We start from the raw sequence: 14905 nt of genomic DNA, 5'->3' as shown, positions 1-14905 counted from the left end.
ACTCCCCTGATAGAGAATGCCCAGTATCTTAACTATGCCTTCTACTTCCCTAACTTTGTCAAAAGCTTTTCTTAATGTGGAATCTGCTTTTTGTAAGGGTCCTATGTCATCTCACACTACACTTTTCACCTCTAGCTCAGGTTGTGCTAAGCCCGCTTCCTCTGCCTTCTTGACCTCCCATGATAATTGATCTCGTCTCTTCTGTCTGACAGTTTTCTTTACTTTAACGGTCCTTTCCTCTGCCTCCTCTCCTTTAATAGCAGTCATCTCCCTGAATATGGCTTGTCTTTCCCTTTCTGTAGAAGTTCCCCTCTTAGCCCTGGACCTGGTAACTACCATATTTACTGGCTTGCTAGCCTGAACTAATTCAGGTAGCACCATCACATCTTGACCCAACACCACTGGATGACTTAATCCCTTTACCACCCAACAGTAAGGCTAAACGCTTGCCCCAGCACCTCTAAATAGATCTGGGCCGTCCTGTAGGCATGCTCATCTCCATGAACACAACGGATTTTTATACATCCCTTTCCATATTCACCTTCTGTAAGTAACTGTGGCTGAATAAGGGTCTGTGTGTGCTACCAGTATCTATAAGTGCTGTAGTGGGCCGACCATTTACCATTACAGGGGCTGTCTGCATTCTTTCCGTTACACAGTGGACATCTCTCTCTAGTCTGGGTACTACGCAAAGGTTAGAATTTTGCTCTTTTCTCGTGGGGCAATGGGGTTTGATGTGACCTTCCTTCTCACACAAGAAACACAAAACTGTTGGGACCCATCCTTAGACTGAGGCCTGTGATAGTGCCACCCCGCTCGCTAGACTTAAGACCACTTCCACCACCAAACCCCACAGACTTACCCCGGCTGGGCCCACTGGAGGGTCTTTCATAGCGGAAGTTCTTGGAGCCTCGGCGCGCACTCAGGAATGCTTCCACCAGCTCAGCAGCCTGCTGGTCAGTTTTAGGGTTATGCTCCTTGACCCATACCAGGGTATATGGAGGAATCATAGAGTTGAATTTACTACTTTTTACTACCTTTTTTACAACCTCCACAATATTTTTTACTACCAACATGACATCAAGCAGCAGCCCTTTTTGGGGGGGGGGGTATGCAAAGCACCACTTACTACTTGCTATAAGGTATAAATCATAAATATTAGGTACACTAATATTTTCTAATTGTGATCATTAAGTATGGTCATTGTCAATGACAATGTTTTTTTGTAGTGTCGAGTTCAGTTTCAGTTGTCCTTACCTTAACCCTAGCCCTTGAGTTATCCTAACCAGCCCTAATAAGGTGAATGATAACCTTGGCACAAATGACGCTAAAACACCAAACGTGTGGTGAAAAATGAAGAACATACACCACCGACTAAAAATCTATTTATATGGATATATAAAGCCATTATTATTGGTATGGTATTGTTGTTGCACATTTGACACTAAAGCAGTCTGTGAAAACATGCACATCAGTGGACTGCTTTACTAATGCAAAATTGAAAACTATGATTTCATTGCATTGCATTACTCAGCATGGATGCACGATGCTTGCATGATAAATAATGACAAAACAACAGTTAGGTAGGTAGGTAAGGATGCCATTTAGGAGTGTAAATCAAGTTTAATCACAATTTCATACAATATAGATTATTTAAGCCAATGATTTGATTATTTTCAATACTTCAAAATGTGTAGCAATGCGATTCGATGCGTTACTGGGGGTCTGTTGTCGATAGGAAATTATAGATTTTGGTTAGTTTTCATGGATTCAAATGCCAATATTATAGGCTAAATTATAGGCCAAATACTGAACATTGACTGTGGAATCAAGTAGGTTACAGAGTTTCTTTCCCCCCCTAAAACCTCCTGTCACTAGCTAGATGCTTTCAAATTTAACATGGTTTTAAACTCATATGTTGCAGTTTTCTGTCACTGCAATAAAACTAGCCTATTTGGAATATTTTGTAGGCCTGCTGTTCCTTTTATGAGAACAATTTAACTGATCAAGTTTTCATAGGCTATTGAATGATTTAAATGTGAATGCCATAAACTTAATTCGCCATTAACTAGATTAGCGTGGTTCTTCACGCAGTTGTCATCTAAATGCAGTGTTTTGTAGGCAAAGAATTTCACGTTCATCACTCAGTTGTGGTGTAGGTCTGTCTTGAGTGATCGCTGTCCCTTTAAATGTCTGGGACTTTAAATAACGGGACTTTTAAACTGCATGCTGTTTTTGTTGATGGACAGTGCCGTCTTTGATTCAGTTTTCTACCGTTTTAATAAATGACGCGCACTTGCGTGGTTAAAAGTAAGGAATTGTTTTCACTCGTTTTCTTGCAATTCCGTAACATTAGATACTAGGTCTAGGTTACGTTAAAAAAAATTTGTCGGTTACTATGTCAGTGACTAGTTCGAACTTTGTTACTGACGGGCTAGGTGGAATTTTATTGCACGGTTCTGGATGATCACAGTCAGATGGCAGCGCTACTGTCAGCTGAACGAAAGCTTACACTAGTCAAGTCCACAGTTGTTAAAACTTCCAGCTGAAGTAGCCTAGTGCAAACTGAGAGAGTTGCCTCCTAACGGAGTGAGTGTAGCCTATATTTTCTTAGCTGCTATCAGAGTGATAGGCTAGCCTAGGCCTACATCTACCGCTCCTTTGATACATGAACAAATATTATCAGATGAGTGACAGAAGCACCGGACCAGCAGGCCCATATGATAAACGCTGCTCTGGTAGCCTGCGGTAGGGCCTAGATGACGTGAAAAACGCGAGAGTCGCCGAAAAGCATCCCTGCATCCCCGGCCCCTAAAAAACTCTTCGGATCTGCACGATTCTCCACGGAACTCTACACAGTTTACTTCAACGTCATTGCTATCGACTCCGACTCACTCAGGTCCTGTTAGCACGTATATATTTTTTAATTAGGCAAAATGAAGTTAAAACATGTAGACACATATTAAGCAAAAAATGTAAACTCATTATATATTAAGGTGGTGATGAAAAATTTACTACCAAGTCAAATTGCATTTATTACCTTTTACTATCTTTCAAGGGCCTTAATTTTGGTAGATTCTATTTACTACCTTTTACTACCGCGCGGACACCCTGCAGACTCGAATCTCTGGTGAGAGTGAATGAAGGTATTGTTCAAGAATCAATATTTCTCCCACTTCCGCCACCATCTTTCCTGCTGGTCGGATCCACTTCTTGAAGAGGTCTTTGGCGGCTGTAGAGTTCCTTTGGTGTTTCACCTGCTCTCACCTCGGGATCCCGGAATCTCTGGTGGTACACTTCCTCGTTAATCTCATATTTGGCCAAAATGGCCTCCTTTACTCTGGAATACTCCAGTGTGTCCTCCATGTCCATGGAAACATATGCACTCCTGGCTCTCCCAGTCAGGTAGGGCACCAAATGAACTGCCCAGTCCTCTTGGGGCCATTGGTACGCAGTAGCCAGCCATTCAAAAGTGGTGAGGTACTGCTCAACGTCATCCGACTCCTCCAGCCGTGGCACCACAGCCTTTGCTGCATGTAGGGGGTCTGGTACTGGTGCTGGTGCAGGCGCTGGTGCAGGCGCTGGGGCTGGTGCAGGTGCTGGTGCAGGCGCTGGGGCTGGTGCAGGCGCTGGGGCTGGTGCAGGGGCTGGTGCAGGCGCTGGGGCAGGTGCTGGTGCCGGCACTGGGGCTGGTGCTGGTGCTGGCACTGGGGCTGGTGCAGGTGCTGGTGCAGGTCTGATGCCCCGCTGCTCCTCTAGCTCATCCCGGACCTGGTTGAGTTGGACCTGGAAGCTCCTCCAACACTGCTCTTGCTGGAGAGAGGCCTTTTCCTGCACCCGCATTGACTTCTAGAGCAAGTCATACAGACCAGCAAAATCCATTGCCTCGTCCCCTTGTCGACTGCACCACCTGCAGCTCCTTGGATCTCCTCCTCCAGCTCCGGTTCTGTGGCTAGCCGTCGATGCATTATCCGGTTTTCCACGGTGTCAGCTTCGCGCTGCTGCCTCGACCTCGGCCCCTCCCACTTCCTGCCTTCTTCTTCGTCGCTCCTGATGGCGCCACAATCCCACCACTGCCACCAAATGTGAAACTGCCCGGGGCAGACCACTGTTTTGGGATGGAAGGACAGGTCACAGTAGCACAGTAGCAGTAGAAAGGGGTTTTATTTCCCACAATGCAAAATATTAACAAACCAAAATAACTAAATAAACAAAAATAAAGTGAATATAATTCCAACAAAAAATTGTCCTTGACAATACTTATCAGAAAATTGCCTTTAGTAAGCCAGCAGTTTAGTCCAGTATTTTTCTACAACACGGTAACATACCACCACAGCCTCACAACAAGCTGTTACTTTCTCCTCCTCATATCACAAACTGACTGCTTCATATAGGTGCCCTCACCCATAATGCAACATTTGGGAGAAAACCAACTACAGGTAACACATCTTAATTTTCTGGCAAATCAAGTGCTTTTGGCACCAATGGCTCCCCATAACATTTCCTCATCTACAGCAGTTTGTTTTCTATAGCAATGCAGGCAACACAGAATTAGATAACGGATGACAACACATACTTATACACATACACACGAAAAACAGAATACTTAATCTCCCCCACACCATTTCCCATGACCCAAACAGTCTTTTAAATAGTACTGGCGCATAGCGCGCTCTTGTTTGACCATCCTATATGGGATCCTATATTGTAGCAAACGGGGAGATGGAACACAGAAGTTTGAATCAGTAACATTGTGCGTGTGTGTATGTATGCGAAGAGGAGACGCGACCAGCGCGTAGTAGACCTGGGAGAACACGGAGGTGAGACAGGAAAAGAACACCCGATCTTTTCCACAAGGTCATGTACATGGTCTACTGTGGATCCACTAAGATCTGTTTGACATGGATTGCTTTAAAAAAAAGATGGGACAGCGCTTCGCCGTATTAGGAAATCAACTCGTATCTCTTCAGTGCCTCAAACTTGGTACATGCCATCACGCACATCAACTTACATATCACTAAGTCTTACCCTCTAGCGCCACCAACAGTTCAAATTTTTGAACACAAGAAAAGCTTCAGAGGCCACTAACCAATCTTGACAAGACTTGGCATATGATCTTTAGGCAAAGCCCAACAAAAGTTACTTGTCAGATTTTTGACCACTAGGGTGGAGCTAGAGAAACAGCAAGTGAACTCACATGTCAGTAACCCTTTCACAAATCAAAATTTGGCACGAGGCATCAGGGCATGGTCCTTACCACACACGCCAATATCTACACCTCTAGGTCTAATCTTCTAGCACCACCAACAGGTCAAAGTTTATAATTTTCATCAAAGTTACAGGAAATGAGCTCATATCTCAGCAGCGCTTTCACGTATTGCCTCTGTTTCAAGATGGCGCCGACCAGCAAATGACTCAAAGTATTGCCTGTATACAGTCCTTTTTAATAAACTATCTGTACAAAGAAGTTTCAGGCTACTTTGAGTCTCGTAAATGGTTTAAAATTAGTGATCTTTTTACCATGAGAAATGCCCTATCGCTACCAGTGTTTTAGATGGGAAACGGAAGGAGTCCTCAGGTGGGAAAGATAGGTAAAGTTGAATATTGTCCGCATAGCAGTGATAGTCAAATCCATGGGAGCGAATAGTCTCACCTAAGTGGTGTAAATAGAGCCCTAATACGGATCCCTTAGGTACACCTGTGGTGAGTTCATGAGACTTTGATACCGGTCCCTTCCAAAACTCGCTGAAAGAACGCCATTTAAGTCAAGATCTTTCCCAGAAATTCCCAGTTCAGATAGTGTAGAAAGGAGAATGTCATGGTTTACAGTATCAAAAGCTGCAGATAAGTCTAGTAGAATTAATACTGATGACTGAGCAGTGGACTTACCTACTCTCAATGCTTCAGTCACACACAGAAGAGCAGTTTCAGAAGAATGACCACTCTTGAAACCAGAATGCATAGGGTCTAGCAGGTTATTCTGATATAGGAAGACTTGGTTGAAGATTAATTTCTCCAAAACTAGGAAAGGAAGAATGGAGACAGGTCTGTAGTTTATTCACAACAGTTGAATGAATTGTACTTTTTTGCAGGCGTAACCCATGCCTGTTTAAAAGAAGGAACTATTCCAGAACTGAGTGAAGTATTGAACACGTGTGACTGCTGGCAGAACAGTAGGTGCGATAGACTGCAGAAGAGTAGACGGACAAGATCTAAAAAGCATGTTGTTTGATGACTTTGCTGAAACATAATAAGAGGAGAGAAAGAGTCCAACGATGCCATCATGCCAACACGGCAAAACGCTCCTTATAGACTCATCAAGCTGAGCACTTATTTTAACTTTTTCAGTGAAAAATGTTGCAGTCATCTGCTGACAGTGAAGTACAGTAGCTAATGGTGGTGGTGGAGGATTGAGAAGAGACTTGAAAGTTGAAAAAAAGTTTCCTACTGTCAGTGGCACTCTCAATCTTGTTCTGATAGAATGCCTTTTTTGCAAGTGTAACAGTGGATGAAAAAGATGATGGCAAAGTCTTGTAGTCACTAAGATCATTTCGATCTCTGGATTCATGCCATTTCCTCTCAGTAGCTCTAAGTATTACTGTTATTAATATAGTAGTAACAATATATCTTGCCGAGTGATAAATTAGTATTTTTTGTAATTCCATCATATAACTCTCTTGTTTCTTATATCAATTAATGTTTGTAGAAATATGTTTGAATAGGGAAAAAAAGAGAAAAAAAAAAGAAACATTTCTACAGTAGCTTAGCTGAGAGTGAAGGCCTAGAAATTCACCATTGATTGATTTTGTATTGAATTTTTGGGAATTTCAGAAGTTTTAATCTGTTTCAGTAAAGGTACCAAATGTATTTGAACTCTATTTAACTTGTAAGAGGTTTATGTTCGAAGGAAACTTGATGATTTCTGATATTTGACAAAAATCTGATTTTTTTTTTTTTCGATTTAAAATTGTTAATTGATAAAAAATCATCAGTTAATCTCTGTAAGCATGTATTTGATTCACTTTTTTTTTAATGAAAATGTCCCTATAGCATAGCCAAAAGTGTGTATTGTAAATGTTTATTGAATGTTTATTTTGGACAAATTTCAAGAGGCCCCATGTTTTAATCTGTTCAAGTACTGTAGGGGTTCTGACAGAGAATCCAAAGAGAAAACTTTGACAGGAAAATAGGCTAATGTTTCTGGCAGATGACCTATCTAACAGCACCTGACAGATGTGGTATATCAAAAGAAGCTAGTTAAAAAGCATGATTGTTGCTCAGATGTGCCTTAGACAGGCTATATTAAAAAGCTACTCTAAAATGTTTTATCACAAAACATAATGGTACTGATGTCACAAGTTTGGGGGGTGAAATTGGCATGCTGACTGCAAAAAATGTCCAAGAGTGCTGTGTTCTGTGAGCTGAATGTAAATAGGAAGTGCACACTAATATGGATTTTATCAAATTTTTGAACAATATTTAAAGGAATATTTTTTTTATGTGCAGGGAAGAGGTCTAAGATCTTTTACTTCAACTTTTAAAAAATGGTTATATTTTGTTCGTTATAGAAACAAGAAGTGTTGATACAGTCCTTAATGTTTGTTTTAAAGTTAATTTGATTAAGTGGAAATGCAATGCTTCAATTAGACCACATTGTCTTAATTGCATGGTCTAAGACATGTTTGCTATGTATGAGCTATGTATGAGCTAAAGTTTTGTATGTATGAGGTAAAGTAAGAGGAACTGAACTTACTGTAGTCATACCCATTTCGAGTGTGTTGAAGTTTCTAGTGATACTGAGAAAGAGGAATGTAATTTCAATGGAAGATCCAATAATGTAAGTGGTATTTCATCTGCTATGCAAATGACCAGCATTTTGTCCCTTGAATTATTCAAATATCTTAGTTTGAATCTTGAACCTGACAAATGTCCTTGGAAATGTTTGAAAACACTGTATTTAGACACCTGTTCAATGGTTGTTTCCTTTGCCCTCCCCCTAGTGGCCACATCCCCATGCTCCCCCACAGAGAGACGTGTCAGCCGCAGTACCCAGTCTTGTGGTTCCTTCTCAATTCCTCCCTTCACCACCAGCAAGGAGAACCTTCCTGTTCTCAACACTCGTATCATATGTCCAGGTATCACCATAAGATTATCACTATATCTGAGTCATATGTTATAGTTATAGCAAAACGTAATGGTGCAACTGTAGCAACAGTATTCTACACCAGATACACATCAGAGTACCCATGATGGCACAAGATTCTGTCCAGTCAAGTAATTTCTCAGTCTTTCTCCATCTTTCACACATTTTCTGGTTGTTCTTCAGTATCCTGCCCAAAATTCCTGACCACCTGGTAACACATTTACTGTGATGAGCTCCCACTACAAAAAAAACTGATAAACTATGTATTCACTGCCCTGCAATGCCCTTTTGTGTCAATAAATATGGTCTTACTTTTGGAATATAGGCTTGCGGGCAGGCCTTGCTGCATCTATAGCTGGCAGCTCCATCATCAGTAAGATGTTACTTGCAAACATTGACCCTTTTGGAGCCACTCCCTTCATTGACCCAGACTTGGATTCCCTGTAAGATTCTTTCTACTAAGTGTTCAAATTTTTGAAACGTTAGTTACTAAATGTTACCTTCAGGTGATTTCAAGCTGCATCATCAGTTGTAATCATTGCTCACACAGAGAGGGATACATGGAGAAATGCGTCATGAACAACTACTTCGGAATTGGATTGGATGCCAAGATATCATTGGAGTTTAATAACAAACGTGAGGAGCACCCAGAAAAGTGCCGGTGAGCCTTTTATCTAATTTTGCTCACAGTGGGCCATATTCTTCCATTTGCATGGAAGTTCTTTTTAATGCGCTTCCAGTAAAGCACTTTTGAGTTACGTGCAGTGGTGGGTAGTATACTGTAAATCTATACTTAAGTAAAAGTACAGTTACTCCCTTAAATGTACTCAAGTAAAAGTGAAAATTACTTTTTGAGATTCTTTGAGAAAGTAAAAGTAAAAAAAGTACTCAGTTAATAAAGTACTCAAAGTACAACTTACTTTCCATTTTTTATGTTTTTAAGTTGTGCAAGTCAAAAAAGCTAATTCGGGCAAAAACAGCACTTATGTGAAATCAGAATCAGCTTTATTGGCCAGGTTTGCGTACACAAACAAGGAATTTGACTCTGGTTAATCTTTGCTCGCAAGTACAACATTCACTTAACATATAAGGATAAAGAATAAAAACATAAAGGAGTAAAAAGAATAAAAACAGCAGGTAAAGCAGGTTCAGTGAGCCAATCAAAAATTGCCTGTAGGCCTATTAGGCATATGATTGCCTAGGGCTACTCCCACTATATACCACTCACTCCACAGAGGTTGAAAAGTGCACAGTTGCACACTTTATTTTACTTAGGGCGCATTCACACTGGGTCCGTTTAACTGGACAGTCCCTGAGTGCGATTACTTCCCCCTAGCCCTGACTCAGCTGGTCTCTGTTCACATTACATTTTTGATTGCGGACCTGGGTCCGTTTATGTCATAAACACTAGCTTCTTTTTACCAATATCGCTTGGCAACATTGCAAAAACGGCAGTTTATTTCCTTGTTTTGGAACAGATAGCATTCGAACACCGGAGTTCTAACGAACCATACCCCAGACCCCCGTTTTCTAGTGGACCCTGGTTCGGTAGACTGTGTTCACATTAGCAAAAATCACCGAACTATCGGCCCGAACAAACTCTGGTCCGGACCAAACGGTCTAGTGTGAATGCACCCTTAAGCGCATGGAAGAATATGGCCAATTGAATGTTTATAAAAGAGTGTCTAACTGTACCTGGTCTCCACTACACAGACAGTAGACTACTCCCCTCACCATAGTGTAACTCAACTTTTAATTTATTTATTTTAGTTGGAGACTAGGACATGGGAAAGTTGCCCATGTTTCACTGGTCGGATCTTACAATCTTGAGTACAGTCAGTAGAAAGGGAGTTGCATACAGCCCAGTGACTGTTCAGATAGAGGCTGGTTTAACTTACTTTGTGAATAGTAAATCAAGCAATAATTGGAGAATTACATATAATCCAATCTAAGGCATTTTTTAGGGGTTAATCAAATCCTGGAAGCAGTCATTAGAGATAACAAATATGATATTTGATGGGGTTTATGCCAACAACTGGTGCAGTGCTGGGCTGTTAGTTGGAATGACATGTGAGCTCCACACATGGATACGAATGTAATTCGCTTATTGACTCTTCGATCTGTTACAGAAGTTGGTCATGCTGTATGATATCTGTGTTTTATAGGAGCCGTACGAAGAACATGATGTGGTATGGAGTACTGGGTACCAAGGAACTTTTACAGAGGACATACAAAAATCTGGAGCAGAAGGTGCAGTTGGAGGTAAGGCATTTCAAAAGGAGTGCAACAAGTGATGGCAGTCATCACAGGGAATTCAGATGAAGACCAAGTGTTTGCCCTTTCTAGCTGTCAATAGGAGTTTTGCAGTAGGACAGACTACAAATCCTAATCATAGCTTGGTCTTCCCAGAAGAATTAAAACATATTCTATTTTAAAAGCATAACATGGAAATGGGTGGTTGACATATTAGTCTAAAAATTAGTTTTTTTTTTTTTTCAGATATTAGGCATGGAAATCACTAAGTCCTGATGTACTGACTCTTAGTATTTTGGATTTTCCATTGGAATTTATATTTGTCATCTTTTTTTGACATTTTTATGAAAAATGGCATGTCCAAAGTTATTCATACCCTTTTTAAATAATCAATAGAAACATCTTTATTTGCATTCACAGCTCTCAAAATGGTTCATATAATACGTACCAAGCCTCTTAATGGCTCCACAATGATTCTAGACTGTACCTTTTTTAAAAGCAATCCGGGTTTTGAGTCAGGAACATTTGCCATCACTCTGCTCACTTTTTTGACTGATTGAGGTATGGACTCTGGCTCTGGATTTGTTTTTAATGTGTAAGCAGTAAGCAAAAAAAACTGTAAGTAGGCTTAGACATGGGCCGGGTTTCCCGAAAGCATCGTAAGCCAAGATGGTCATAAAGTCCCTCTTACAAACGTCTTAAGATTTGCCGACTGTTTCCCGAGTCATGAAAACACTTGTAGATGAACGGGCCCATTGATGGTCTACTTGAGTGATGAAATGGTCTTGATTAACTCTGTTTTATCCTCCCTTTCAATATTGGTAATAGTAAATGCCTTAAGTTAGGCTACAGTAATTTTGGCGATGGACTGTTGGACTGCCGATGGACCCCTGATTTTGTGTAGTCTACAATTTCATCCATTAGGCTACCAAATTTCAGCTTGTAGGCTAGTTGACATTTTTCAAACTTTTTCAAAATGGTAGGCTAATCCATGAGAAAAAACAACACCAAAACATATGTATCTGTAGCTGTTAGATTGAGGCTTTATGCCCTGTAAACACTGTGTCCTTTTGCAAGAGTGAGCTTGATGGTTACTATTTGCCTGCCTGCCTGCTTGCCTGCGTGCATGCACACGGGGTGGGAGGGGGGCCCATTCCGATTTTGTGCCCAGGGCCCGTGGTCATGATAATTCCGCCATGCGTGTAGTGTTTGTTGTCTAAATATTTATTTTAACATGTTGATGAATAAACCAACAGGTTCATGGTAACGAGTTTAACTTGTTTAGGAGAAGTTTATTTCAGCTCAGTTTTATGCAAAATACAAACATGAAAAATAGAATAGGCCTACCATCTGTCATATGACCAAAAATAAAAGAAAACTGCGACAAGGTAGTCTTGGTCTGTTGAGGTAACATGATTTAACCATGCCCGCGCTTGAAGTTTATCGACACATTAGGTCCTTGAATTTGAGGATATTGGGCCTGGAAAGTCCTTAAAAAAAGGTCCTTGAATTTGTCCTTGAAATTTCTTAACCAAGGCGTGGGAACCCTGTACCGCGAACGTAGAGCCTATTAAGAGGAATGGAAAGAAAACTTGGCGTTCATCTTACCCAGTTCCACAAATGCAAAGCCAGCAAAACCTGATATGCAACGGTGTCACTATTTGAAAAGAATATCAGACGGCACTAGCCTACCAGACGGAGCGGCACCTTCAAGGTGGCCTATCCGCTCCAGACAGCGGCAAGCAGATTCCTTCAACTGCGCCACTGACTATCAAAATACCGATGCGCTGTTTGAAGTTGCACTGCTTGCTGTTAAAGGGAATGACAGATGTAATTTTCATTGGTTTAAAATATGTTACGCCCCCAAAATACACCCATGACTGATTAAGACACCAACCTTTTTGCGCCAGGCGCTGACGACAAAACCACCCCCAATGTGGACTGGATAAACCCTGAAATTTATTTAAGTTATTCGCCAGTGACCGTGTGTTTTAGATCGCCAAAATATAGCTCTACGCCTCTGAACATCCATTTCTGATTGCCAAAATAGAGCCCATAGTGTGACAAATAAATCATATGGTGTGACGAGAAAACCCTGTCACAATATGACAGTGTCACATCATATGAGGTTTCATGCTCTAAGCACAACAATGAGTCTTGTGGTTACATGCTTGCACCCTAATAACATACTAACTGCAACATGGTAACATAGATTTAAAGGCAATGACAAAAAAGTAATTTATTTTGGCCATTTTTATGTAAAAGGCGTCACATCAAAAGACAATGTGAAAGGGTACTGAAGCGGAAGTGCAGTAATAATAATAATAATAATAATACATTATATTTAAAGTGCCTTTCATGACACCCAAGGTCACTTCACACATAAAAAAGGTTGTTAAATTATAGTCATCCATAAGCCATCTTGAAGAGATATGTTTTAAATCTGTAATTGACACAAAAGTCAGTGTCTGATGTATTGTAGTCTGGCAGTGAATTCCAAGGCTTGGGAGCGATGTAGCTAAAAGCCCTCTCTCCCAGGGTGCCGAGGTTCACACTAGGGACATGCATTAGGCCTGCTTAGAAGGTCTCAGTGAGCGGGCAGGGGTGTAAACTTCCAGGAGGTCAGTGAGGTAGGTGGGGGTATAATTGTGTAAGACCTTGAATGCCAGAAGCAGGACTTTGAAATGTATTCTGTAGGAAACTGGAAGCCAGTGCAGTTGCATAAGCAATGGTGTTACATGGCTAGTGGATTTGGAGCATGTGATAATCCTCGCTGCAGAATTCTGAATGAGTTGGTGCGGGTGGAGTAGTATTAAGGATTCCAGACAAGATGGACAAAGCCGTGCAATGTTCCTTAGATGCAAAAAGGCACTTTGAGACATGCTGTATATGTGCACACTGAATGAGAGTGTATTCTACAGTATGACACCAAGGCTCTTGGCCTGGTTGGAGCAAGGGATGGTGCTGCCATCTACTGAAAGGGTGAAAGGTTACATCTTAGCAAGAGCTGATTTGGAGCCACCCACTAGCAGCTCAGTCTTACTGCTATTCAGCTTCATGTAGTTTTGTGTCATCCACAAGTTTATGTCATGGAGGCAGACAGTAATTACAGGATTTATTTAAAAAATATATGAGATAACACTCACCTGGTAACCTTTCAATATCCTTCTGAGATGTTTTAATAATTCCTGAATGAAAAAGTATCTCTCATTCCCAAGGGTCTCCAAAAACAAACAAAAAAATAAATTAAAAAGCATTATAGTGTCACACCATATGATATCTATTTTTGGGACATAATCTTTATGTAATATAACCATATTTCTCCACAGATTTTGCAATTATTTACTTATGTTTGACACTCAGACCCAAAAACCAAAAAAGTGATCGTCAACAATCCAAATTAACCTGTATGTGCTTTTTACCTCTATTGCTTAGTGTGATGGACAGTACATTCCACTTCCAAGCCTCCAGGGAATTGCTGTATTGAATATTCCAAGCTATGCTGGTGGGACCAACTTCTGGGGTGGAACCAAAGAGGATGATGTAAGTAGCTCAATAAGCATAATCTCCTGCTTATCCAATCCAATTCCACAATTTCAGGTTCCTATTCACCATTCAAATGCAGTTTTTCCTAAATAACTACCTGAACCGGGGCACCTAAGATGACAAACTTTTTATGGTATGTTGGTCTCAAGGGCGTGGGGCCAAGTTGGGTGGCATTTCATCCATGGGGGGCATAAAATAAATGAATTATAAAATACATTTAGTGACTGTACACCCATCGGCCTGTAGATGGTGGTGTTGAGTGAAGGATTGCTGGTAGAGGATGATGAGTAGTGCAGCAGATTAATGGCATATTTCAAGAGAATCGTTCAAATTGGTATAGAAGCATGAAATTTGGCACAGATACTTTCTAAGGGTCACTTTTTGGGAAAAAGGCGCTGGCCACCCAAAAATTCAACATGGCGGCCATTTTTTCAAGATGGCCGCTATTTCTGTCAAATGTCATTATGTCAATCGTTCAAACAGTGATGTAGGCATAACATTTTGTGAAAATACTCTCTTAAGAATGTTTTTTTTTTTTTTGGAAAATGTCCTTGTCCCTCAAAAATTCAAGATCACAACCATTTTTCAAGATGGCCGCCATTTCTCTTGAATCCTTGCATCAATTTTTCAAATGGTGATGCTAGATGTAGTTAGATAGCTGCACCTGAATTGACAGGTTGTGCCAGCACGGGAGAGCCGAGCCAAGGGTAAGCGGGGCAATACATGACTTGTTCATGTATGCTTACCTGGAAGGTGTACAGATCACACGGGACTTAAATGGCACTGGATGAATGATCTGGCTAGGTGTAGGTGACCCAAACCTAGTTGTATCCCATACTTGAATGTGTACTATGTCTATGATTGAGGTGGTAAAAGGATAACCCCTCGGCCTTAATCAGACAACAATCCCCCAAAATGGCAAATGACAAATCCTGCTGACTGGAGATGAAATGGTGAACAATG

General features: G+C 41.0%; 1 protein-coding gene across 5 annotated transcripts in view; it reads left to right on the top strand.

Annotated features, from left to right (window-relative positions):
• dgkh (diacylglycerol kinase, eta) overlaps nucleotides 1-14905 on the top strand; it is a 168366-nt gene that overhangs the window by 87736 nt on the left and 65725 nt on the right. For all 5 annotated transcript variants that reach the window (XM_048238240.1, XM_048238238.1, XM_048238237.1 and 2 more), the window contains 5 exons: nucleotides 8001-8135; nucleotides 8469-8586; nucleotides 8694-8804; nucleotides 10309-10405; nucleotides 13832-13939. In XM_048238240.1, coding sequence (XP_048094197.1) covers nucleotides 8001-8135; nucleotides 8469-8586; nucleotides 8694-8804; nucleotides 10309-10405; nucleotides 13832-13939 — 569 coding nt within the window. The remainder of the gene's footprint in view (nucleotides 1-8000; nucleotides 8136-8468; nucleotides 8587-8693; nucleotides 8805-10308; nucleotides 10406-13831; nucleotides 13940-14905) is intronic.

The sequence above is a fragment of the Alosa alosa genome, chromosome 3 (genome assembly GCF_017589495.1).
Source record: "Alosa alosa isolate M-15738 ecotype Scorff River chromosome 3, AALO_Geno_1.1, whole genome shotgun sequence".
Classification (NCBI taxonomy): Eukaryota; Metazoa; Chordata; class Actinopteri; order Clupeiformes; family Clupeidae; genus Alosa; species Alosa alosa.
Note: the sequence above shows the minus strand (reverse complement) of the source record. Positions and strands in the feature narration are given on the sequence as shown.